Raw genomic sequence first — 23,991 nt, forward strand, 5'->3', positions numbered from 1 at the left:
AGTCAGAATTTGACACGTGTCGGTCATAAATACGACTAAACAGCGTGGCAATTTCTCTAACTCTGACGTGTCCATGTGGGGACTCCTCCGACACTTCGGCATGGCTTTCTCTACTTTTATCACTCTTCTTTTCCACTCTCATTTCGTAAGCGCGTGTTTTCCACTCTCTGTTTATCCGTTCAATTGTTTCACTTATATTTTGACGTTACAGATTTTGCCTTCTCTATAATTCACGATAATTCTATCAAATCCGTAAACATGAATTTTGCTTATAGTTTCGATTTTTTATTTGCTAAGATTGAAGCGCGTGAAGAAAAAGAGTACAACATGAACACGCGCGACTCAGAACTGACTCGGCACGTGCTAACATAACTCACACGCTTCCCAAGACGCTCGTCCCATAAAGAGTCATGGCTGTGACCTTGTGCGAGTGTGGGTGTAGCCATAGCTTTTGTGGGTCCTTGAAAGGAAACGATCAGTGGTACATTGTGTAATTAACTCACATTCCACTGTGTGAAATAAAAATAAAATCTGTAACGGAAAAAATAACCTGATGTTACATGAAAAAAATAACGGAAAAAAAGAAAATGTGGCCGGGGTATAATAGAGAAGCCGACACGATTGCCTGCCACGATCCAGACACAAGGAAAAAAATAGACGATGTGGGTAACGGCACCGTCAAGTCTTAACGGCAACGGGATCATCAGTAAAAGGGGCAATTTAGGGATGTAGAGTAAGTGATAGGCTTATTTATTACGATCGTCTTTATCGGACGGCTGAGATTGTCCCTCTCCTTTAAATGCACCGTACGGTTTTTTTTTTATTGTAGTTAGTCATAAGCAATTCCCTAAACGTCGTGACCCTTCGTTTGCCTTGTACCCAATTTTTGATTTGATTTTTTTGGCACATTTAAATTTGATTTGATTTTTTGGTAACAAAATTGAGTTTCCTTTTTAGCGGTGACATGATAAAACAAAAAAAAAAACAACAATTTAAGAAAAATAAAATAAAATGAATAGAAAAATAGGGAATTCAACTGAAGTTACTGTGGGTGGAAATGACAGGTCTCCAGGATCTGAACTAAGAGAAAGTATCTCTTATATTTTGATATATATATATATAGAGAGAGAGAAGGAGAGAGTGTGAATATGTGCATGATACCGTGAGACCTCTTCAAAAAAGGAAGCAGCTTTGGTTTGCTGCAGATCGGGGTTAGGTGTGGAGAAGTAAGCAAAGCTTGAAATAAATTAAAAAACGGCGAGAAGTTTGTGATTGTTGAAGCAAAACAACACGGAATCTGAAAGGAAAGGAGAAGACAAAAAAAAGATTTAAGAGAGAGAGATCGGTTTCGTGGCTGGAGGAAAAAAAAAGGAGAGATTTTTTTTTTATCCAACAGTGCCTGAATTACGTTCTGCAATCAATACGGACATAACCGTCCGTTGTGTCTTGTTAATAAAGTTTTTTGCTTTTTTATTTTATTTTTTTGCTTCTCCATTGATGGGTCTTTTCTTTCTTCTCTCTCTCGTGTTTCTTTCATGGGGTTAAGAGTAGTGTTTACCGCGTGAAGGTTTTTTTTTTTTTTTCTTTTTATTTTGTTTCATTTTCCTCTCCTTCTTCTTCTACTACTTCTTCTTCTCCAGTTCTCATCTGGGTTCTTCAATGGCGAGTGCTGAAGGTGATGACGATTTCGGAAGTTCTTCGTCAAGTGAGTAAAAAAGGCTGAGACTTGAGAAAGTTTCGATTTTTTTGTTGTTGTTTCTAACAGTGACTCTGTTTGGGGTTTTTACTCTGTAGAATCAAAATCAGCTTAGTAAAGTTTCGATTTTTTTCCTTCATTTTCTCGGAAAACGAGCTTAGAAAGAAAAAGAAAAAAAAAACCCATTTTCTTATCTTTTCTCGTATAGCTCCAAATTCACATTTTTTTTTTGTTATGTTTTGCCGCGGAAATGTGACTGTTAGTTTTTTTTTTGTTGTTGTTTGATTATAGGGTTTTATCAAGATCAACTATACACAGAGCTATGGAAAGTTTGTGCAGGTCCATTAGTGGAAGTTCCTCGTGCTGACGAGAGAGTTTTCTACTTCCCTCAGGGTCACATGGAACAAGTATATCCCAAAAAAAACATCTCTTTAACTTAAATTTTCTTTTTTTCTTTCCTCATTCTCTTTCTAAATTCTGGGTTTTGCAGCTTGTGGCGTCAACTAATCAAGGAATCAAATCAGAAGAAATACCTGTTTTTGATCTTCCTCCAAAGATTCTTTGTCGAGTTCTTGGTATCACTTTAAAGGTAAAAAATTCAATCATAATTCTTGTTTTTTCCCCCTTTATTTATTTCCACTGAATCTGTTAAAAAAGTTTTTAAGTTTTGATTTAAAGGCGGAGCATGAAACAGATGAAGTTTACGCTCAGATCACATTACAACCAGAGGAAGATGTAAGTTCTTAACACACAAAAAAAAGAGCTCAACTTTATTTTTCAGTGAGGATTATATTTGATTGATTTAGATTTACTGTTTTGTTTGCAGCAAAGTGAACCCACAAGTCTTGATCCACCTCTGGTTGAACCAACTAAGCAAATGTTTCATTCGTTTGTGAAGATTTTAACGGCTTCAGATACAAGCACTCATGGTGGATTCTCTGTTCTTCGTAAACACGCCACTGAATGCTTGCCTGCTTTGGTAAAATTTCTTATATAAATCTTCTCATTTGTAGAAACTTTAGCTTGGATTCTCACTCCAATTTTACACTTTTTAGGATATGACACAAGCGACTCCTACTCAAGAACTTGTGACTAGAGATCTTCATGGGTTTGAATGGAGGTTTAAGCATATATTCAGAGGTATTGATACTAATCTTTGTGTTTTTTTATTTTGAAACTGTGTTTGGACTAAATGAGACATTGAGTGTTGTTTTTGGTTTAGGGCAACCACGGAGGCATTTGCTTACAACGGGTTGGAGTACATTTGTATCCTCGAAAAGACTTGTAGCTGGAGATGCTTTTGTGTTCTTGAGGTACTTTTGAAATTGAAACTTCTTCACTGGTCTTGTTTTAGTTTCATGAACCTAATGTAATACCTTTGTTTGTTTCAGGGGTGAGAATGGTGATTTACGAGTTGGAGTGAGGCGATTAGCTCGGCATCAAAGCACAATGCCTACTTCGGTTATCTCGAGTCAGAGCATGCATTTGGGAGTTCTTGCTACAGCTTCTCATGCTGTGCGTACAACAACAATCTTTGTTGTGTTTTACAAGCCTAGGTATATAGAAATGTTCTTTAGATGATTTTTGCTTTATATACATTGATGGTTTAGGACTCTTAGATTGAAGAAAAGTTTTCTGTCTTTTGCAGGATAAGCCAGTTCATAGTTGGGGTGAACAAGTATATGGAAGCTATAAAGCATGGATTTTCACTCGGTACCCGATTCAGAATGAGGTTTGAAGGAGAAGAGTCTCCTGAGAGAATGTAAGAATTCATTTTCTCTGTTCATTTTCTTTCAGTGTTCTTGATTCTGAAACCTGGAGTGTCTTCAGATTTACGGGTACAATTGTGGGAACTGGAGATCTATCATCACAATGGCCAGCTTCTAAATGGAGGTCATTGCAGGTTCAGTTAACCATTCCACGTTCTTAAGTTTTACTGGTTTACTTATTACATGATCTTTATGTAATGTTTTGTCTTGGTCTTTCTTAGGTCCAATGGGATGAGCCAACAACAGTTCAGAGACCAGACAAAGTCTCACCATGGGAGATTGAGCCTTTCTTGGCAACTTCCCCAATTTCAACCCCTGCTCAACAACCACAACTGAAATGCAAGCGGTCAAGACCCACCGAGCCATCGGTTATAACACCAGCCCCACCTAGTTTCTTGTACAGCCTCCCTCAGAGCCAAGATTCCATCAATGCATCCCTTAAATTGTTCCAAGATCCATCACTTGAGAGAAATTCAGGTGGATACTCCTCAAACAACAGCTTCAAACCCGAGACTCCTCCTCCTCCTCCTCGTCCAACGAATTGTAGCTATAGGTTATTTGGATTTGATCTCACAAGCAATCCTCCTGCTCCACTCCCTCAAGACAAGCAACCGATGGATACTTGTGGAGCTGCCAAGTGTCAAGAACCCATCACTCCAACCTCAATGAATGAGCAGAAGAAGCAACAAACATCAAGAAGTCGAACTAAAGTAATCATCTTTATCACTTTAAAACTCATATATAACATAGCAACAATGTTTTGAAAATCTGATTTCTTTGATCTTGGATTGAATAAAAGGTGCAAATGCAAGGCATTGCGGTTGGTCGTGCGGTTGATTTAACACTGTTGAAATCATACGATGAACTGATTGAGGAGCTTGAGGAGATGTTTGAGATTCAAGGACAGCTTCGTCCTCGAGACAAATGGATCGTTGTCTTCACAGATGATGAAGGAGATATGATGCTTGCTGGAGATGATCCATGGAAGTAAGTCATAAAGATTTTCTGGTTTAGCTCAAAACAGTTAATGTGAACTTATAACCGGAACTGATTTTTTCAATGTTCTGTTTTTTTTTTGTGCAGTGAGTTTTGCAAGATGGCTAAGAAGATATTTATATATTCGAGCGATGAGGTTAAGAAAATGGCAACGAAATTGAAGATTTCTTCTTCGTTAGAGAATGAAGAATATGGTAATGAATGATTTGATGATAATCATAGTAGGTGGTGAGAGTTTTAGCTGTTATTTAAGGTTAGTTCGGCGACGTCGTTTTAGTACGTAAGGCAAGGGTCTATAGACTTTTAATCTGTGGCCTGTGTATATAAAAGTCTTTGCTCTTCTTTTTTTTTTATGTCAATTTTTCAAGTTGGCGATTTAATATTTCGGTTTTGGGACAGTGGTTGATGGGTCGGTTTACATCTTTATGTACTTCTTGTGTTCCATAACCATTCAATTTTCAAAACCAAGTACACATCAATTAGTTATGGGTTCAAAGATTATATTTTTAATCAATAATTAAGGCAAAAAAAAAAGTTTTGACATAAACATTAGAGAATACAACAAATTTGTTGAAGGCGTGGAATCCAAAGCGGTGTGCATGATATGAAGTCATGAAAAAGTAAAGGAGTCAACGACTTTCTCTTTTTTGGGTTATTGGACGAGAGTACAAGACTAGTTAAGAGCATGTGCAGTGCATAGAGACTTTGATTTAATTTATGATTTAATACATATGATTTAATTTAGTTATTTATTTTAATTTTAAATAATAAAAAAAATTGAAAATCAATTATATGCTGACAAGTATAAAAGTAGTCGAGTTCTCAAATGTTTTCAGATGAGAATCGATTCTGGTTTTTCTCTCCCACTTTTTATTACTTTTAAATTTTTTATTGGTGAGAACCCATATGAGAACTGTGCACTGCACATGCTCTAAAGTTCTCTTTTATTTTGGAGTTTGTAAATATATGTGGATCTAATGGACTTTTAGAATGTAGAGTGTTATTAAAAATTGAACTGAAATCGCAAAAAATGAAAACTAATCACTGAATTTTCAAATTTATCGTGCCAAAAATAAGTCTCCAATCTCCATGTTGTTCTCTATCAAGTTCTACCTTTGTCAAACTTTTAATTTCCAACCTTTTTAGCTTATTTAATTTTCTCCATGTTGTTCTCGTGCCAGAAATAAAATCTATTTTATTTTCGGATTGAGTTTCAGACTCACAAATGATACTTTAGTTGATAACTATCAATATTTTTGGTTTAATTCAGATTTGCCTTATCAAAAAAAGAGAAAAAAAACAGAACAATTTTTTCAAACTGAAGTACATGCATGGTGTGGTGGCTATGTACTTACGTAGTATGGAGCAATTGTTTTACTTTTACAAAAAAAAAAAAAAGCCTCAAGCTTACTAAACTGAATAGATTTCAGTCAGAATAAATCATATAAAAAGAACATCCTTACTCAAATAATAATATACGAGCTAGCTACAAATATCGTACTCCGTTGATATAAAATCAAACAAAACTTAAATCTTCATACATATAGCAAAAAATTATTCGGTGAAAGAAAACAAAATTAATTACGATTGTAGTTGTGTTGTAGTCGAATTTATTCTGACTACTTTTCCTCAACAAAAGAGTACGGGTTGACTTTCAGTTCGAGGAATGGTTATAGTTAAACAGTACCAAAAATATCAAGCATTGCATCTTCAATGACAATTACATATATTTAAATCCATTGTCTTCTTCTTCAAAGGAATCATAATATGCAGAAACAAGAAAGATATGGTTACAACCCAAAAAAAGAACAAGAAAGCAAGTTTTGACGAAGAAGACGATAACGAGGCGATGATAATCATCACATCGAAACTTCAACATGTGTTAGCAGCAAAATCGAGAAGGCTACAATACCTGTCATCACCGGTAACTAGTAACAACGTGTCATTGTCACTCTTGTCGTCCCCTGATGATTCACTCTCTCGCGCTTCGATTCCTTTCTCATGGGAAGTAGAACCTGGCAAGCCTAAACACCATGTTCGTCATCCTTCTTACTCCAAGTGTCTTGATTTGCCACCGAGAATGCTCCTTCCTGACGAGTTTACCAAAATGCCTCTGACAGCTAATCATCGCTGTCGTCTTTCGGGGTGGAAACGGTGGTTCCACTGGAAGAAAGAGAGAGGTGGTGAGGATTATGTGGCCGGAAGTTGTAGTTTTATTTATCCATCGGAAGATGAAGATGACATGAAGACCACAAGAACAAGAGGTCTCCATTGTTTCTCTTACGTCACTAGATGTTATTTCTGGGTAAATTAACCTAATTTGTCTAAAAAAATGTTTTCTCCGATGGAACCGTCGATTACATGTAAGTTCGTGTCTTCTTTTGTTTTGCAAGAAGTTCCAGGGAAGAACAAGGAGCTAAAAAAAACATAGCTTTTGAGGGAGAGAGATTTTATTATAAATAAATAATACAAAGCAAATACTTACTGGATTATGGGCTTTTCTGAGCATATATACTGGCCCAATACCATAATAATTGTCGAATTATTTTTATGATGCTCGAGCTGGTTTCGAATGTATAGGATGTTGAAAAAGTAATGTGGGCCATATATAATGGAGAGATAATGCATAATTAGTGGCTAGGATGTGATCTTCCATATGCGATAATCATTACATCAAATTGTCCTACAAATTATATTTTGTATAAAAAATTAAAAAGTTTCGAATTCTGGTGGCGAAAGTTTTCAAAAAACTGTTTAAATTTTCATATACACACATTTACTTTCGTTCATTCTGTGTTGGAGTGAAGACAACTAACTAATGTATACCAATGTTCTTAAGCCCAATAAAACTAATGGGCCATATAATATAAAAGGCCGAAGAATAAAACAACAGAAGCTTCTTCTAGCTTAAGTGGCTGAAAGACCACGTCGACGTGGTAGGTCGTTTAAGGCGAAAGAAAACGGCACGCAAGTGAAGCTAGGAGATTAAAACGACACGAAAGGTGGGGTGGGTGTTTTGGGTAGGAAAGACAGTTGTCAACATCAGGGATATGGATTGAATAAAATATAATTAAAAAAGTCCTTAGATTTCAAAAAAGCTAATCACGCCTCAAAACTGGGGCCTATCTCTTCCTTTTTGTCGCTTCTTGTCGGTCCTTCTCTATTTCTTCTCCAACCCCTCATTTTTTAATATTTACATAACTAACCATTTTACTTTCTTTGTCAAAAATATACCCAAAATTCTATGATTAGTTTTTAAGTTATAGTTTCTGTAATTGATTGTTGTATCGATATGAAAATTAGTTATAATCAATTAAATTTTTATGCTCAAGTAACTGGTGTTAGTTAACTAAACTCCACAACGATAATCTGATTACATGAATGTGATTTTAATCATTTTAGTAAACCAAGTCGCACGTTGGATATTTAATTTAACGTTTAAATAACACGTGATTAAATATTTTTAGAATGATTATTTACAAACGCAAAAGCTATATGTGACATAATAACTCGTGCAGTATTGTTAGTTTGAAAAGTTTCTTAGTTTCTTATAATTAGCCTCGATTTTCAGTTTATGTGCTTTTTACAAATTTTTATTTTAGTTATCTGATTAACGCGACATTTGTTGTATAGCTTTACCGATTTAAGAATAAAATCATATTAACTTTATGTAGCCATGTGTGGTGTAATATATAATGGTCCTTTTACGAAAAAAGCAGATCACAACTGAAATAAAGAGTGAAATTTTGGTGTCCCTTTTCTTCGTCGAAATAACATAATTGAATAAAAGAAAGTGTTATATATTACGTCCGAAGAATAATCCATATTCCTGAATTCAGTCAACATATTATATAGACTAGTTAGTACTTTATATAAAGTTAGAGATTAAATCATATGTTTTTATCGACCATATTAAGTCACAACTTTATAATAAGTTAATCTGCAATTAGAATTCCAAGTTCGCCACCGAATTTCGTAACCTAATCTACATTTATAGATAAAATATAGAGTAATTATGATATCTATGTATGTAGTCATGGTATAAGGATTTTGAAATTGACAAGGTAATAATAATATTGACGGATCGTAACCCAGCAAATAATATTAATTACAAATTGGGTGGGCGGGAATAGTATACAACTCACAATTCCACTCACATTTTGTATTATTATGATATGAAATAAGAGTAATCAACATGCATAATAAAGGTATAATTTCTTCATCTTTAAAAAAAACATAACTACAAGGTTTAATTACACAATTTCACCTTTAAAAAGAAATTATTACACAAGTACTCACTCGCAAATCTTTATCAAAAAAAAAGTACTCACTAGCAAATTATGAAATGATGGCAAGTGATTCAACTCCAAATTTCTTGAAATTTTTGAATAGTTTAAACCACGATGTGTAGAACAATGTATTACTACTATTTACTGTATACTAACCACTAGTTTATTGAGCCAACCATTTAATTAAATAGAACAATCAATATTTTAGACAGATATTTTTTCCTTTAAAAATATTTAAAAGAGGGACCAGAAAAGAACCAGAGAGGGAGGCCATGAGACATTATTATCACTAGTCAAAAACAACAAACCCTCCTTTTGCTTTTTTCATATCAATTATTATATTTTATTTTGCAGGTTTCTTCTCTTCTTCTTCTTCTTCCTCTTGGCTGCTTTCTTTCATCATCCATAAAGTGAAAGCTAACGCATAGAGAGCCATATCCTCCCAAAAAAAGCAAAAGTCCAAAAAAAAAAACTATCTCCAAAACATTCTCTCTTTGCTCTTTACTCTTTAGTTTCTCTCTCTCTCTCTGCCTTTCTCTTTGTTGAAGTTCATGGATGCTACGAAGTGGACTCAGGTACGTAAAAAGATATCTCTTTGCTATATCTGTTTGTTTCTGCTCCCTGACCCTTACCCTCTCTCTCTCTTTTATCTCTCTACTCACATACTTATATATACATATGTGTTGTGTGTGAATATGCATGTATGTATGAAACTAGTATAGTGGTTATATAAATAGTCTCATAGAGATATCAATATGTATGATGTGTTTTAATTTAAAGTTTTATATATGAAAACTGCATGGAGGAGTTATGCGTTTGAAACTTTCGAAGTCCTCGAATGGAGTTAAGGAAGTTTAGTTCTCTACAACTTCAACTTTTCATGTGATTAATTATAAAAGTCTGATAACTAATGGATAAAAAAGGTATGATTTGTTAGTTACCTTTTGTTCTTGGTGCTTAGGTCTTACCAAAAAATTTCCTAAATTTTAATTAGTCTCATTTCTTTAATTAATTTTATGTTAACGCACCGACGATTTAACGTTAACAACAAACCTAGTATAGTTTTGCTTTTAATAAGGTATAATTATTACTTGAATTTTATTCATCTCACTAAACCCTAATCTTGGCGAAATTCTAGATTCGGTTTTGCTTGTTATTGTTATCTCGCTTAATTTGACATGGTTAGGGAATAATTTAAGTCTGTACGTCTTAATTTTATAGGGGTTTCAAGAAATGATAAACGTAAAACCAATGGAGCAAATGATTTCTAGCACTAACAATAATACATCGCAACAACAACCAACATTCATCGCCACCAACGCAAGGCCAAACGCCACCGCATCCAATGGTGGCTCCGGCGAAAATAACAACAACACGGCTACCACGATGGAAACTAGAAAGGCGAGGCCACTAGAGAAAGTAAACTGTCCAAGATGCAACTCAACAAACACAAAGTTCTGTTATTACAACAACTACAGTCTCACGCAACCAAGATACTTCTGCAAAGGTTGTCGAAGGTATTGGACCGAAGGTGGCTCTCTTCGAAACGTCCCTGTCGGAGGTAGCTCAAGAAAGAACAAGAGATCCTCTACACCTTTAGCTTCACCTTCTAATCCCAAGCTTCCAGATCTAAACCCACCGATTCTTTTCTCAAGCCAAATCCCTAATAAGTCAAAAGATCTCAACTTGCTGTCTTTCCCGGTCATGCAAGATCATCATCATCATGGTATGTCTCATTTTTTTCATATGCCCAAGATAGAGAACAACAATACTTCATCCTCAATCTATGCTTCATCATCTCCTGTCTCAGCTCTTGAGCTTCTAAGATCCAATGGAGTCTCTTCAAGAGGCATGAACACGTTCTTGCCTGGTCAAATGATGGATTCAAACTCAGTCCTTTACTCATCTTTAGGGTTTCCAGCAATGCCTGATTACAAACAGAGTAATAATAACCTTTCATTCTCCATTGATCATCATCAAGGGATTGGACATAACACCATCAACAGTAACCAAAGAGCTCAAGATAACAATGATGACATGAACGGAGCAAGTAGGGTTTTGTTCCCTTTTTCAGACATGAAAGAGCTTTCAAGCACAACCCAAGAGAAGAGTCATGGTAATAATACATACTGGAGTGGGATGTTCAGTAATACAGGAGGATCTTCGTGGTGAAAAAGGTTAAAAAGAGCTCATGAACTTATTATCTTTCTTCTCTTTTTCTCTTTTTTCTCCTATTTTAGTAGAGTTTTTACTTTGATGATCTTTTGTTTTTTCTCACATGGGGAACTTTACTTAAAGTTGTCAGAACTTAGTTTACAGATTGTCTTTTTATTCCTTCTTTCTGGTTTTTTTTTTTCCTTTTTAATCAGTCTTTTCAAAATATATATTTCATAATTGGGTTTCATGGTCATTCATATTTATTAGTATCAAATAGAGTCTATGTTCATGAGGAGTGTTAAGGGGTGTGAGGGTAGAAGAATAAGTGAATACGAGGGCTTCGTGTGTAATCAGTGAGATCTGTATTCATCATTTCTTCTATTTTAGAGGTATTTCTGTAATTTATTCATCTTAATATCTAATCATAATCCGATTGATATGCTATTTAAATTGTGTTAACCCTAAGCTTGAATACATTGTTTGTGTTGAGAATTTCAATCTTAACATGTTATATATTTACTCTCCAATGCAGTCACTTACCGTTGTACATGAGTGACAATGTATTACTTACTGAGAGAGAGTCTCAGAACACCTCCATTCATGAGATACCCTTTGAGGTTTTATATAATTAAATCTTAATTTGTATAAGAAAACTAAACCATTAAAAACAAGACAAATGTTTTGAAAGTCTCTCATGTGTATCTCAAATGAGAACTCCTACTCAGTCACTCTCTGTATTTTCTATTTTTTTTTTTAACCATTTACGTCCCAAAACTTATAGATTTCATAATATGTATTCTTTTTAGTTCATATAATTGCTGATAAAAATAAAGATGATCGGAATCATTATCCACGAATAGTCATGATTATCAAATCCCAAAGCATCGCATTTTGGGGACACTAATATAAAATATATACTTATAGAGCTCCTCAGCTTTTTGACTTTTGAGCCCGTGCGTGAACGTAGCAATGTTTATCTTCTTTCATGTAAATTAAGTACTACATTTTCATAATAATATTCCCTCCATTTTTTCAAATAAAATATTCATCTTTTTCAAGTAAATAGATATTCGTTATTATGTGTCGCTGTATACCTTAAGCAAGGAATTAATAGTAAAATTAAAGTATTTTAGGTCTAACTTAACCTACCCCAACTAGAAGCCGTTTGTGACATTAATCACGTTAAGAATTGTAGATTTTGTAGTATTATGTAGATCTGTAAATTTGGTCATATAAAGTAATCATCATCGTTTGTAAATAATATAGTAACTAAATTCTCATAAAGCAAACACCCACTAAGATTCGGAGACGACGGCACGGTTTCCTTGAATTCTCGTTATTACCAGATTTACCGCAATGTCACATTCCACTCGACATTTGTTTTTTCCCTTTTTTTAATACAAATACCGTACCTTCACAGTTCATCCACCTAATCCGCTAATTAATCTTCCAATTAGTCGGAAAAAGTTAATCTTGCAATTGAGTCATAGTGTATACTCCCTCCGTTTCGTTTTAGTTGTCGTTTAAGGTTTTTTCACACAAATTAAGAAAAACATTAAATTTTCTGTTTTACCCTTTATTAATAGATTTTATAAAAAAATTCATTGGCCAAAACATTAAAACAGTAGGGATAATACTGAAATTTTCACCAAACATTTGCATTGAAAACCTAAAACGACAACTATTATGAAACAAAATTTAAATCCTAAAACGACAACTAAACTGAAACGGAGGGAGTATAACACAGTTAATGTAAATTTTATTTTTATCAACAATATAAAATATAATATATATATATATATATACTGACACATTATCCACACTAAAAAAAAAAGCATTACTCTGTGACCCAAAAAAGAAAAAAGAAACATTACACTACATATTTAGGTCTTAAACTATCTGACGTATGTATATGTTTAAATGTAATAATGTAAAAACTGTGTATGAACACATGATGATTAGTAGCTGGCTTGAAATGCGGAAGTAGATGCCCACTTTATAGTGCCCGCCAACCAAACATGAATTTTCATTGGGTTTGTGTTGTTTTGATTATTTTAATTAATTACTGACTATACTCTTGTTAAGATTTAAAAATCCAAGATAAAATCAAACGCGATATTCTCCTAGTCTATAAGAAATCTAGATTTATCTGCGCGCATGGTCGCTTTATTCAAAATAATTAAGAAAACATAATGCAACGGATCAATGGAGTCAACTATATTTTTATTAAAATATTATAGAAAGCTGTTATCTTCAGGCCAAAGAAATCGAAGGAATAAAACGACATGTCTCATAAAATTTTTAATTAGTTAAATTCAGTATACTAACAGTAACAGAAAAGTTATAAAAAGGAATTCCACCATTCTCAATTGTCTTTTTAACCTTATACAATTTTTTTTCTCTTTTAGATCACAAGTTTCACAAAAACTAAAGTTTTTGGGCATATAATCGGCCCAATTATCCCACCTGATGGGCAGCGTTGCCTTCAAAGTAATTTGTTCAAACAAAGTGACAATTCACTTATAGTAGGGATATATGTAAAACAAGTGGCGAAAAGACAAAAAAAGTAAAACAAGAAGTTATCGTTGCCCTTATTGGAAAAAAGTTGCATCAAAATTGATTTCTTTTCTGGCAAACTTGTGTCACTGTTAATTATATGGGATTTAGAATAATTATGACGAATCAAAAGGGTACATGAACCAAGTAATAATAACATATCGTAACAAAAAAGCGCCATTATGAAGTTTCTACTAATTTTGAGATAAAAGTCTTCCAATTCTAAAAACTATAAAGTCACACAGCATAAGATCCCAAAGTTAACAAAGGCTTTCAAAACATCAAAAAGCATCTTCTAACTCAAAACACAACATAACTCCTGTGTTCTGCATTGTTCAATCTTCTTCAAGGTCTTCCTCTTGGGACTGGAGAACGACTGTTCAATCAAAAACATTATACCAATTCTTACATTACTCCTTCCTTCATCTTAAAAGGTTTTCTATACGGCCACGTTATATCAAGATATGTTTTTATTAACATTTTGGATTATGATAAGGAATGATTAAATAATACGTCCACATCAATGAGAGTTGAGTGAGAACAGTAAGAAGCCAAAGCAAGCAATTGTTATTTTACCTTCTGTATCGGTCATAACCAGGACTCCTTTGTCTACCATAATCAGAACTCCTTCGTCCATAATCTGGACTCCTGCGTCTTTCATAAGCTGCTGGACCTTTGTATCTGTCGTATTCTGGGCTTCGTGCACGACCATTATCTGGACTTGGACGTCTACCATAATCAGGGCTTGGACGCCTACCATAATCTGGACTTGGACGCCTACGGTACACAGGACTAAGAGATCTTCTCGGGCTACGACCACCATATCGATCATCTCTTTCATCGTCATCCTTCAAGGCATACTCCACAGAAACAACCCTATCCAATATTTTGCTGAGAAAACAAAGAGGGGAGTTTAGTTAGGCAAATATATAAAATGTTTAGCGGAAAAAGTAACTAGAAGAAGTGTTGTTTTTTACCTTCTTTGAGTAGCTTCAAGGGCTTTTGTGGCATCTTCTTGTGTTTCAAACTGAACAAATGAGAAGTTGCGTCTGATACGCACGTTGATGACCTTACCATAGGGCTCAAAGTGCTTTTCAATGTCGTGCTCTTTTGTTCTAATGGGGTCAAAGTTAATGACAAACAGTGTCTTTGTAGGCTTCAGATTTGAAGTGGCTTTCGCATCACCACGAGGCCTGCCACGTTCACCCTGAAAACAGGAAGAAACTTTAGAAGTTTTCTTAAATATGAGGCAGCTTCAATAAAAACCAGAAAAAAAAAAGAATACCTTTGCCCATTCAACTGATAATCTGCGTTTCTCATATCCAAAAGGGAAATTGTCAAGCTTGCGAATCGCATCTTCAGCATCACGTTCATCCTCAAAGTACACAAAAGCATATCCTGCAACAACAACAAAAGCACAAGGATTACAAAACGCACATAAAGAGTGACAATCCTCCAGTCCATTAACCCTGCATAGCTGTAGATCAGCGAATAGAGCATATCCCGTTTACCCTAGAAAATAACTAAATAGATATACACCTGCATATATGTGAAGGCTGGTGAACATGAGATGTAGAGGCATTCCATGATGTAGTAGAAAATCAAGATTTGTAGCATAACACAGGAAATCAGGATTTTGTTTTAAAAACACCAATTTTATAAAAACAATTCTGAGTGATTTGCAAGGAATGCTTCAAGATTCTGAGTGGAGGAGTTCAGATATGGAAGGCAAGGCATGGCAATGATGGATTCAACAGACTTCCATCTGAACCATCGACTGATTGGTATAGATAGACAAATTCCAAAGTTTCTCTAGAATCAGCGAAGATTGGTAGGCACAAGATGATAAAGGCAGGCATGAAAATGTAGAAATGTTTTTTGCAGGAAGAAGAAGAAGATGGCAATTCTTGTTCCTTTGAAGAAAAGTTCCTGCGACCAAATAAACACTCAATACAACCATTCTCTACTGCATAAACCTTCAAATCATGTATGACACTGGAACTAGTTCTAAACATCCAGAATCCGAGTTCAAACGGAAACTAAACCTAAGCAAAGATGATTAACCAACCACAAGACGAACTCGAGATGATCAAACAACAAAATTTTCTTCCAAATATCTAAAGATATCGGTCACTGGTGTAGAAATTAGAAGACACTTTACCAGATTTCATGTCCACTCGCTCGACTCTCCCATACTTGTCGAACAATCGTTCCAAATCCGACTGGCGCGTTTCATACTCGAAATTGCCGACGAACACTGGCCTCATCTTTATCCTAATTTGCAAGTCCTAACGATCCAATAACACGAAATTAGAAACATGTAGAGGATAAGAGAAGGTATATCTACATGAGCAAGTACAAGTATCGGAGAAAATTTACCTTAAACGATCGGAGAAGAAACGATAAACAAACCCTAGAGGACGACGACGACGCTCGGCGAAGAACGAAAAGAAGAGCCTGGTTGACTTAAAAACCCCGGCATGCCATCAGGGGCAAACTCGGAAATTCAAGGCTTATAATGGGCTTTCTTCACAAATAGGCCCACACTAAGAGTTACCCCATGAGTCCATGACTATGAGAACTCGTTGGAGTTTTTTTTTTTTTTTAAAAAAAAAAAATTAGCTAACAATCCCATTCAATTGGTATAGTTTTTGGTTGTTACATGTTGCTCAATATTCACTCTTGTTTTTTTTGTATCATCATTCATGCGAGGCTCTATCAAATTCAAACATAAGTACTTTTTTTTTGTAAAAACTAAATCAAAGTAAACAATTTTGATTATTTATTAATCAAGTGACATTATACATGTTTATTTACCGATTAGTTTTCTGTCGGTGAAGAAGAAAAGAATTAAATTTTATGTAAGTGTCCAGTTTTCTGACACGTGGAGCTCCAACGGAGATCTCTTATCTGTTTTGGTTCGATAATTTTTGCGGTTAAGGATGTCTCTCTTGTTTCTTCACTCTTTTGCCACAATCTCTGTTCCAAGACCCGAGAGAGAGAGAGTATGGCGACCACACTTCATTGTCTCTCCACACTCCATCTTCTTCCTCGCACACATCACCCTAAAACCCTAAACTCTCTCAAACCAATCACCAAATCACAACCATGCAAAATCCCAGATATACCCTCCACTCCCAACGCTCTCCAACTCCTTAAATCATCCTCTCTCCCTCTCGCAGTCATCGCATTGCCTTTCTTCCTCGACCCACAGGTAATCAAAAAGTTTCAATCTTTCCCCAATAGTTTCACATTCTACAAATATAATCGAGAATGGTGAAAAGTTTCATCAATCAAGATTCTTGTTTTTTGCAATTTTTAAAAGGATGCAGCAGCAGTTGGAGGAGAATTTGGGATATTGGAAGGAAGATCATTTGCGTTGATACACCCAATTGTGATGGGAGGTTTATTCGCATACACACTTTGGGCTGGTTACTTAGGTTGGCAATGGAGACGTGTCCGTACGATACAGAATGAGATCAGTGAGCTCAAGAAACAGCTTAAACCAACTCCTGTTTCTCCTGATGGATCCACTGCCGTTGATTCTTCGTCGCCTCCTTCTACCACTGAGCTTCAGATCCAACGGCTGACAGAAGAGAGGAAAGAGTTGGTCAAAGGGTCTTACAGAGACAAACACTTTGACGCTGGCTCTGTTTTGTTAGGTTTTGGTGTTTTGGAAGCTGTCTTTGGTGGTGTTAACACTTATCTTCGTACCGGTAAACTCTTCCCCGGTCCTCATCTTTACGCCGGTGCAGGTACCATAAACCAATCTCTCTCGTCTTATTTTTCATTTTCTTGATTTTAGGTTCTCATTGATAGCACTGAACATAATTGTGTAATCTTCGAATATGCATAGAAGGGTTGCTCAGTCCGCTTTTAGTTTCGTTTGATGTGGTTTAAGTTTTATACTAATTTTGGATTTTTGTTACCATTCATCATAACTATTAGAAAAAGTCTTAAACTATCATTAGAAAAAATGTCGTTGCCATTTGTTTGGGATGTGTAGAAAACTGTTCACATTTTGTGTTGGTGGTGGTGGTGGCAGGAATAACGGTGTTGTGGGCGGCGGCGGCTGCATTAGTGCCAGCGATGCAGAAAGGGAACGAGACGGCGAGGAGTCTACACATAGCGTTGAATGCAGTAAATGTTCTTCTTTTCATTTGGCAAATCCCAACAGGTCTTGATATCGTCCTTAAGGTCTTTGAGTTCACTAAATGGCCATAGATAATATTACTATTGGGATGTCTTATTATGAGTTTGACTCTATATGTGCAAATATTCTGCAACTTTTTTTTGAGGTTTGTAAATGATGAAATTGTAAGAAATCATGCAATTAGAGTTAATATTGGAATAATGGTGGAAAATGATCACTAATACTTTTTCACACTGTTTCAGAGTTTTGTAATGTTTTTCATGTACAAGAAGTCTGGTGATTTGATTAAGCATGTTGAAAAATTCATTCTTTTCGTATAAAATAAGATCTACATTTTGATCTCTCTTTTCTATTTGTATAAGAAATCTAACTATAAATAGTTCGCCGCAAAACTATGATAAAAGCGAGGGTATTATTTATAAAAGATTGTGTGGTCGAATTTGTGAAAGCCAAAATTCATGTTTAGGCTATTAAGTTTGATCTAAACTATGTCAGCTCTGGCCCATGTATAATAAATATGATCGTTTTTACGTTGATGGGCCTAAGCTATTTATCAACTCTTGATTAAGCCCACTTTCAGTTTATACGAAATATAAATAAAATCATTTATTTTGTACAGGACTAAACAATTCGGAAACAAAATTGTCATGCAAGATTAGTTTTTTTTTTTTTTTAATGCAAGATTAGTTTATGCTTTGGAATATTTAAATGGGCATTATATATTTTTTTACAACCACTTTTATTGAGAAACATACATGACGTCATTATGAAAACCTCTCAGCAACCAGTGAAGATGCTTCCACGATTAAAAAAAGTTCTTTATAAGATACTTATCCACTTTTAAGATCTCTCAATTGTATATATGATTAGACCATTAATTCAAATCTTGTCATATTTTGTTCTTTCCTAATGCTTATGTGCAGGCTCCTCACTGGAACAAAAATACCACCATCCTTTAATAATGCATGTGTCACAATCTTTCGTTTGCATAAATATAAATTCAAGAACTCTTATTATAATGATTTTTTATGTTCGACCACACAATTTGAAGTTTGAAAATATTTTCAGTCAAATTCTCTTATTAAACAATCATATTACATTATTAATTTTTTTTTTCCAAATTTAGTAATTGACTAGTAGTAAATAGTGGTCATGGGGCAGGGTATGTCGAATCTGCAACTTTTATAAAGACGAAACTTTTATATGTTTTGGCTGGGGCAAAAAATGTGGAAACAACTCCTTCCGATTTATTCAGGAACTTTTACACAAATATTTCTGTTCGCTAGGATTGGCGGTCGATAATTTGAAATTTTAAGGTTACATGGCATTTGAATGTCTTACCCAAAAATACTTCATTATGAATTTATGATGAATTGGTTAAGCCTAATGTACTCACCATTTATACTTGTAGTTTTTCTTGTCAAAGTAAAAATGAATTGAAATAATTACATTTTTCCTTGATTATGATATTTGCTGATCAGTGGATGAAAAATGATATATTATAATTGCTTGTAATCGGGACTTTGTTCGTGTTCAAGCAAAGATCGTTTCCCATCATTTCAGAGTTGATAGTCCACGATATTAATTAAGTTTTCATAACATACTAAAAAACGAGGAAATCAAGTTTTGAAAATTAGATAAAAATCAGAATGCAAAAAGAAAGCGAGAAAAAAGATATAGAAAAACCACATAGTACTATAAACTTTTCTTTGTGACATTAATGTTTTCATCATATATACAACACACCACCAAACGTATCAGATGTTAGTTTAATATACAAGCTTCATAACCATTTTTTTTTTCTTTTTTTTGTATGATTCTTATTTGATTTGTTACCTTTACTTTGTTTGTTCTTTATTTTTATCTTTTGCTTCAATTCACACTAATTTTCCTTCCCTTTAGTTTACCACAGTATCTGTGTATACGCTAAAACTACGCCTGGGGCGTAATTTAGCAGCAAGAGGATTAGCCATCTCACACGAGAGCCTCAATTTCTCGGACAAGTCAACGGTCTTCTCATCGGACGGTGTTAGCCATTCAAACTCATGCAAAAGCGTCGCAGTCCAAAACGTGACGGTGGTCAAACCAAGATTCTTCCCGGGGCAAACCCGACGACCGGACCCGAACGGTGCAAGCCTCAAATCCGACCCAAGAACCGAGAACTCAACCTCACCTTCCTTGGCTACAAAACGTTCGGGTTTAAACTCCAACGGATTCTCCCACACGTGTGGGTCGTGTGATATAGCCCACATGTTCACCATTGCGGTGGTCCCCGCCGGAACACGACAACCGTCGATGATCGTATCTGTGATTGCTAAACGGGCCCATGAGAGTAGTGGGCCTGGCGGGTGAAGCCTCAAGACTTCTTTCACAACAGCCGTTAGATACTCTAGAGACGCCACGTCAGATTCTTCGACGGCTCTTGATCTTCCCACGATTTGATCAAGCTCATTGTGAACCGTCGATTGAATATCTGGATGTAGGACCATCCTAGCAAGAATCCACTCGATCAAAACAGCCACCGTGTCAGTTCCTCTGAATATCATTTCCTGTTATTAAAACCAAAATTGCGAGTACTTTTTTAGTTATTTAAAATGGCATATTTAATTATCCAAAAATTTAATTAAACGCATAGACTAGATAATCAATATGTTTATTTGTCTTTTTCTTCTCTAGTAAAAAGATAAAAATAAAAGCCACGTGTACATACCCAGAGAACAGCGACGATATCAGGGTCGGATAATTTATCAGGACCATCAAGAGAGAGCAATACGTCAACAAAGTCACTCGGTGAGTCACGAGTTTGATCACGGTGGTCAGAGATAATCCGGTTCACAAACCGGTTTACTTTCGGTACGAGATTGGAGCATCTAGACCGGATTCTCTGAGGATCAAACTCCGAGAGCCATGGGAGATGATCGGTCCAATTAAGTGTTCCGAGTAAATCATAACCTTCTTCCACCAATCCACGTAGCTCACTCACTTCTTCATGCTCGTTCTCAAGCTCATATTCTTTTCCAAAAACAGAGCACATCATGTTATTAAGCGATGCCGTTTTGATCAAGTCACGTGCAAAACAGAGACCTTTGGTGTTACTCTGTTTTGCAAGACACTTGACGATCTGATTGGCGATCTCACGTCTCTGCGTTTCGGAACGTTTAATCTGTTTCGGACTAAAAAGATGATTAGACGCGATTCTTCTCAAGGTTCGCCAGTAAACGCCGTAAGGTGCGAAACCGATAGCTCGGTTAAACATAAGAGAATAAGCTGATTCCTTAACCGGTCGGTCAGCAAAAACCGGACTGTTTAGAATCTCTTTAGCTACATCAGGATTGCACGTGACGATCACGCGAGTTTCTCCTAAGCTAAACGCCATTAAACGTTTGGCTCCAAATTTTTCTGCGGTTGCGGCTATGCAACGGTGAGCCAGAGCACTTGACATGAGAGACATGCTTCCGACAAAAGGTAAGCCTCTTGGTCCAGGTATCACGGTGGTTTGACGGCGGCGATGGAGGAAGTACTTTCCCCATGCGGGTCCTCCGGGATGAGACCAGAAGAAGAGAGAAAGAGCGAGAGAAGCAAGGGAGGCTACGAGGAGAGAGAGAGCAAGATTGGTTTGAGTAAGGAGGCTACATTTGGAGAAGATGGCCAAAAGTAAGCTACTGGTGTCGAGCTTGGTGGCCATGGAAGCAGAGGAGCAAAAGAGAGAGAGAGAGAAAGGAGAGTGGCTTTTTGCTGTGGGGTTTAAGACGAAAGGCTGCCTTCAGGTATTTATATAGAAAAAACATTAGAAGCCCCTCTTGTTAGTTTTTTTAATTAATTCAAAAACTATAGTTTATTTCATTTAATAGTTTTTTTTTTATATATTTGAAAGGGAATGATGTCTTTTATGTTAAATAATAGAAGCCCCTCTTGTGTGTACTTCATTCTTTTTACCCTTTCATATTGTACTTTTTACTTGATATCTTTGGGCAAGTTTGCGTTTGCTTGCTTACTTGAAAATATATAAAACATAAAATTTGAACTTGTACTTTTTCCATTTGAATTTTTTCATATTAGCTACATAAATGCTAAAATAAAAGAAAAAGAAAAAACATGTATGCAATATATTGAGGATAACGTATCAAAACCTTCATTTATTTTAAGTTTACCGAAAATATTGTATTATTATGCGGGCACTGATAATTATTTTACTTGATTCAACATAAACCAGATTTATTTCAGGATATTTTTTAAAAAAGCAAGACCTTGCAGCCACAAGAAAAAAAGTTGATTAAATGCAATGAATTAATAGGCTCTTTATTCACCAATCTATTAGACAAATACACATCAAATATAAAAGTGATTAAGATTTCAGACCACTTATAAAACATAGTATCTTTTTAAAAAACAAAACGTAAGCTCCGGGATTGTTTTTTCCTACCATGAGATGGATTTGAATGTCAATTGAATTTTCATTTCGAAAAATTTATTGACAAAATCAGTTACAAAGTTAAGAACGTAATATCAAGAGGTTTAAATGCAATGGCAGTAATGCATATAGCAATTAACTTAACTTCTCGTGACCGTTAAATAAAACTGATGAAACTTGATAGACCCACTCTTGTGAATTCATTGAATTTGTTAATTGTAATCGTAGTTAGCTGACTTAACTGGTAAATTATATATCTATATTCGTATATCTTTGTAAAAAATGTCCTGTTTTTTATAGATTTAACGTCATAGCTTTGTTATGGAATTAATTCCAACTGAGAGTACTGTTAAAAACAACGTTTACTTTTACTTGCAGTGCATATCTAAATACGTAAGTCTCGGTGCAGTTAAATATATATTCGATCACAGCATACGACATCAAGTTCTAATATTTGATACTTGATGATTATTTTATAAGAAAAAAGAAATGATATAATCTGTATGTTGCACGGTTGCAGGCTTGCACTATATATTTTATTTACTAACAGTAAGTGTGTTGGACATTTAAGTATAATATCTTTGTTAAATACAGTCCATGATCGTAACGTTTTTATGTATATTTAAACTTTCACTCGTAATAAGAAGTGTAGTTATCTTTCATTTGTTAATGTTAATTATCTATTAAACTATATCAACAATATGTCATCCAAAAAAAGTAACAACAAAGTGTAAATGTATTAAAAAAAAAAAGTGTAAATGTATAATTTATAAGACAAATTATAACCGTTGAGTTGTGTCGTTGGCAAAATGAGATCTAACGGTTTAGCGCCGGCATGCGCGCGAGGGAGGTGAACTGAATGGCAGGTTATGTTAGAGCATCTACAGTGGAACTCTATCATCAAGTCTCTCAACAATATTAAAAAAAAAGTAATGAAAATGAGGAGTGAAACGCGAGAATCGATTCTCAAATGAGAACATATGAGAACCTCTATAGAGACTCTTTTCACACATGGCAAATTTTGATTGGCTTTGTTTTTTCTTTTTAGTTTTAAATTTAAAACAATAATTAAATTATATTAAAAATATTAAAATAATATTTTTTGAGAAACTCTATGAGTCTCTACTAAACTACCACTGCTGATGCTCTTAGGATGCGTGACACTTAGAGCAACATTATTGGAGAGGCCTTAGTTTTGGTTCTTAAGCCAATTTTTTGCTCTTAAGCCAATTTTTTGCTCTTAACTAAGAACCATTCCTTAGTAAAATCAACATTTCAACATTTAATTTTAATCACTCATGAGCTAAGAACTAAGCTAAGGACCTCCCAATAATGATGGTCTTAGAGCAACCACAATGGTTGAAACAAGTTATTGAGTTTCTTATAAATTAAATATTAATTTTTTAATATTAAAAAAAATGAACCACTAAAAGATGGACAAATGGAAGAAGAGTTTCTAAAATAACTAACAATGTACCTTAAATAAGAAACATCTCTAGTTCTCTCTCTTCTTTTTGTATTTCTTTTTAATATTATAATCTTAAGAAACCTTCTTAGGACCACCATTGTGGTTGCTCTTACGCTTCTGTGTGATTTATGAATTATGATCCTTCGGATGACGTCATATTCAAGGAGCTCTTTTAATTTAATTTTTATTTTATAATATGCTTTGTGTGACTGCTCGATAATCGACATATTTATCATCGAGTCAACTGAATCAAGGGATTTTCTGAAGATACTAAGAATATGACGTTATACTAATATACAGAGAATTCAAAATTTTGGTTAATACATGTTCAAATTGAATGTAAACTAAATCAACAATTTATTTAATTTTCTCTTTAATATAATATCAACTGTCTTATTATAAGCGTTCTATACTTAGTTTGAATTAAGCTATAAACAGTATACTATTCCAAGAGTTAAATTAGTTTTTATGTTAACTAACCTGTTGACCCTTTCGA

General features: G+C 34.9%; 7 protein-coding genes across 12 annotated transcripts; 4 read left to right on the top strand and 3 right to left on the bottom strand.

Annotated features, from left to right (window-relative positions):
• Positions 1–224: 224 nt before the first annotated feature.
• Positions 225–1,430, bottom strand: LOC110228572. Its single transcript, XM_021026260.1, is given in 3 exon segments — positions 225–645; positions 648–745; positions 1,409–1,430. Coding segments are annotated over 3 exon segments (357 nt in total). The 3' UTR covers positions 225–408.
• Positions 1,127–4,934, top strand: LOC9314485 (auxin response factor 18). The gene is made up of 13 exons (XM_021025157.1): positions 1,127–1,705; positions 1,988–2,103; positions 2,187–2,285; positions 2,375–2,431; positions 2,523–2,675; positions 2,752–2,836; positions 2,919–3,009; positions 3,088–3,252; positions 3,345–3,458; positions 3,527–3,599; positions 3,687–4,175; positions 4,265–4,452; positions 4,549–4,934. Exons 1-13 carry the CDS (start codon positions 1,660–1,662, stop codon positions 4,664–4,666), a joined length of 1,794 nt encoding a protein of 597 aa, XP_020880816.1. The 5' UTR covers positions 1,127–1,659; the 3' UTR covers positions 4,667–4,934.
• Positions 4,935–5,426: 492 nt separating this feature from the next.
• On the top strand, positions 5,427–7,796 carry LOC9312709. Its single transcript, XM_021025183.1, has one exon. It carries the CDS (start codon positions 6,248–6,250, stop codon positions 6,773–6,775), a length of 528 nt encoding a protein of 175 aa, XP_020880842.1. The 5' UTR covers positions 5,427–6,247; the 3' UTR covers positions 6,776–7,796.
• A 1,196-nt stretch (positions 7,797–8,992) lies between these two features.
• LOC9312710 (dof zinc finger protein DOF3.7) lies at positions 8,993–11,351 on the top strand. 4 transcript variants are annotated; one of them, XM_002876596.2, is made up of 3 exons: positions 8,995–9,325; positions 9,972–10,476; positions 10,561–11,351. In XM_002876596.2, the coding sequence occupies exons 1-3, from the start codon at positions 9,302–9,304 to the stop codon at positions 10,920–10,922; spliced, it is 891 nt and encodes a 296-aa protein (XP_002876642.1). In that variant the 5' UTR covers positions 8,995–9,301; the 3' UTR covers positions 10,923–11,351. The 4 variants fall into 4 exon arrangements, with proteins under 4 accessions (XP_020880827.1, XP_002876642.1, XP_020880828.1 ...); XM_021025170.1 differs by lacking the exon at positions 8,995–9,325 and adding an exon at positions 9,355–9,673; XM_021025168.1 differs by having other exon boundaries at positions 8,993–9,325; positions 9,972–11,351.
• A 2,245-nt stretch (positions 11,352–13,596) lies between these two features.
• On the bottom strand, positions 13,597–15,941 carry LOC9312711 (serine/arginine-rich splicing factor RS31). 2 transcript variants are annotated; one of them, XM_021025179.1, is made up of 7 exons: positions 15,843–15,889; positions 15,625–15,751; positions 15,003–15,392; positions 14,749–14,861; positions 14,441–14,670; positions 14,040–14,354; positions 13,597–13,839 (listed from the first exon to the last, which is right to left on the bottom strand). In XM_021025179.1, exons 3-7 carry the CDS (start codon positions 15,043–15,045, stop codon positions 13,809–13,811), a joined length of 732 nt encoding a protein of 243 aa, XP_020880838.1. In that variant the 5' UTR covers positions 15,046–15,392; positions 15,625–15,751; positions 15,843–15,889; the 3' UTR covers positions 13,597–13,808. The 2 variants fall into 2 exon arrangements, with proteins under 2 accessions (XP_020880838.1, XP_020880837.1); XM_021025178.1 differs by lacking the exon at positions 15,003–15,392 and having other exon boundaries at positions 15,843–15,941.
• A 326-nt stretch (positions 15,942–16,267) lies between these two features.
• Positions 16,268–17,905, top strand: LOC9314486. Its single transcript, XM_021025177.1, has 3 exons — positions 16,268–16,677; positions 16,789–17,218; positions 17,509–17,905. Exons 1-3 carry the CDS (start codon positions 16,471–16,473, stop codon positions 17,685–17,687), a joined length of 816 nt encoding a protein of 271 aa, XP_020880836.1. The 5' UTR covers positions 16,268–16,470; the 3' UTR covers positions 17,688–17,905.
• A 1,384-nt stretch (positions 17,906–19,289) lies between these two features.
• LOC9312712 (cytochrome P450 78A9) lies at positions 19,290–21,534 on the bottom strand. Of its 2 annotated transcripts, XM_021025158.1 has the most exons (3): positions 20,327–21,534; positions 19,542–20,165; positions 19,290–19,486 (listed from the first exon to the last, which is right to left on the bottom strand). In XM_021025158.1, the coding sequence occupies exons 1-3, from the start codon at positions 21,299–21,301 to the stop codon at positions 19,400–19,402; spliced, it is 1,686 nt and encodes a 561-aa protein (XP_020880817.1). In that variant the 5' UTR covers positions 21,302–21,534; the 3' UTR covers positions 19,290–19,399. The 2 variants fall into 2 exon arrangements, with proteins under 2 accessions (XP_020880817.1, XP_002878418.1); XM_002878372.2 differs by having other exon boundaries at positions 19,290–20,165; positions 20,327–21,399.
• Between the last annotated feature and the right edge of the window lie 2,457 nt (positions 21,535–23,991).

Source organism: Arabidopsis lyrata, assembly GCF_000004255.2.
Source record: "Arabidopsis lyrata subsp. lyrata unplaced genomic scaffold ARALYscaffold_5, whole genome shotgun sequence".
Lineage (NCBI taxonomy): Eukaryota > Viridiplantae > Streptophyta > Magnoliopsida > Brassicales > Brassicaceae > Arabidopsis > Arabidopsis lyrata.

Coding starts and splice junctions, on each gene's coding strand:
- LOC9314485 (XM_021025157.1), top strand. CDS start 1,660: ATGGCGAGTGCTGAAGGTGATGACGATTTCGGAAGTTCTTCGTCAA. Junction 2,104..2,186: donor CTCAGGGTCACATGGAACAA/GTATATCCCAAA, acceptor TGGGTTTTGCAG/CTTGTGGCGTCAACTAATCA. Junction 2,837..2,918: donor GTTTAAGCATATATTCAGAG/GTATTGATACTA, acceptor TTTTTGGTTTAG/GGCAACCACGGAGGCATTTG.
- LOC9312709 (XM_021025183.1), top strand. CDS start 6,248: ATGGTTACAACCCAAAAAAAGAACAAGAAAGCAAGTTTTGACGAAGAA.
- LOC9312710 (XM_021025168.1), top strand. CDS start 9,302: ATGGATGCTACGAAGTGGACTCAG. Junction 9,326..9,971: donor ATGCTACGAAGTGGACTCAG/GTACGTAAAAAG, acceptor TTAATTTTATAG/GGGTTTCAAGAAATGATAAA.
- LOC9312711 (XM_021025178.1), bottom strand. CDS start 15,730: ATGAGGCCAGTGTTCGTCGGCAATTTCGAGTATGAAACGCGCCAGTCG. Junction 14,862..15,624: donor GCGAGTGGACATGAAATCTG/GTAAAGTGTCTT, acceptor TTGTTGTTGCAG/GATATGCTTTTGTGTACTTT. Junction 14,355..14,440: donor CTTGAAGCTACTCAAAGAAG/GTAAAAAACAAC, acceptor TTGTTTTCTCAG/CAAAATATTGGATAGGGTTG.
- LOC9314486 (XM_021025177.1), top strand. CDS start 16,471: ATGGCGACCACACTTCATTGTCTCTCCACACTCCATCTTCTTCCTCGC. Junction 16,678..16,788: donor CTTTCTTCCTCGACCCACAG/GTAATCAAAAAG, acceptor AATTTTTAAAAG/GATGCAGCAGCAGTTGGAGG. Junction 17,219..17,508: donor TCATCTTTACGCCGGTGCAG/GTACCATAAACC, acceptor TGGTGGTGGCAG/GAATAACGGTGTTGTGGGCG.
- LOC9312712 (XM_021025158.1), bottom strand. CDS start 21,301: ATGGCCACCAAGCTCGACACCAGTAGCTTACTTTTGGCCATCTTCTCC. Junction 20,166..20,326: donor ATATCGTCGCTGTTCTCTGG/GTATGTACACGT, acceptor TTTTAATAACAG/GAAATGATATTCAGAGGAAC. Junction 19,487..19,541: donor GCCCCAGGCGTAGTTTTAGC/GTATACACAGAT, acceptor TGTGAATTGAAG/CAAAAGATAAAAATAAAGAA.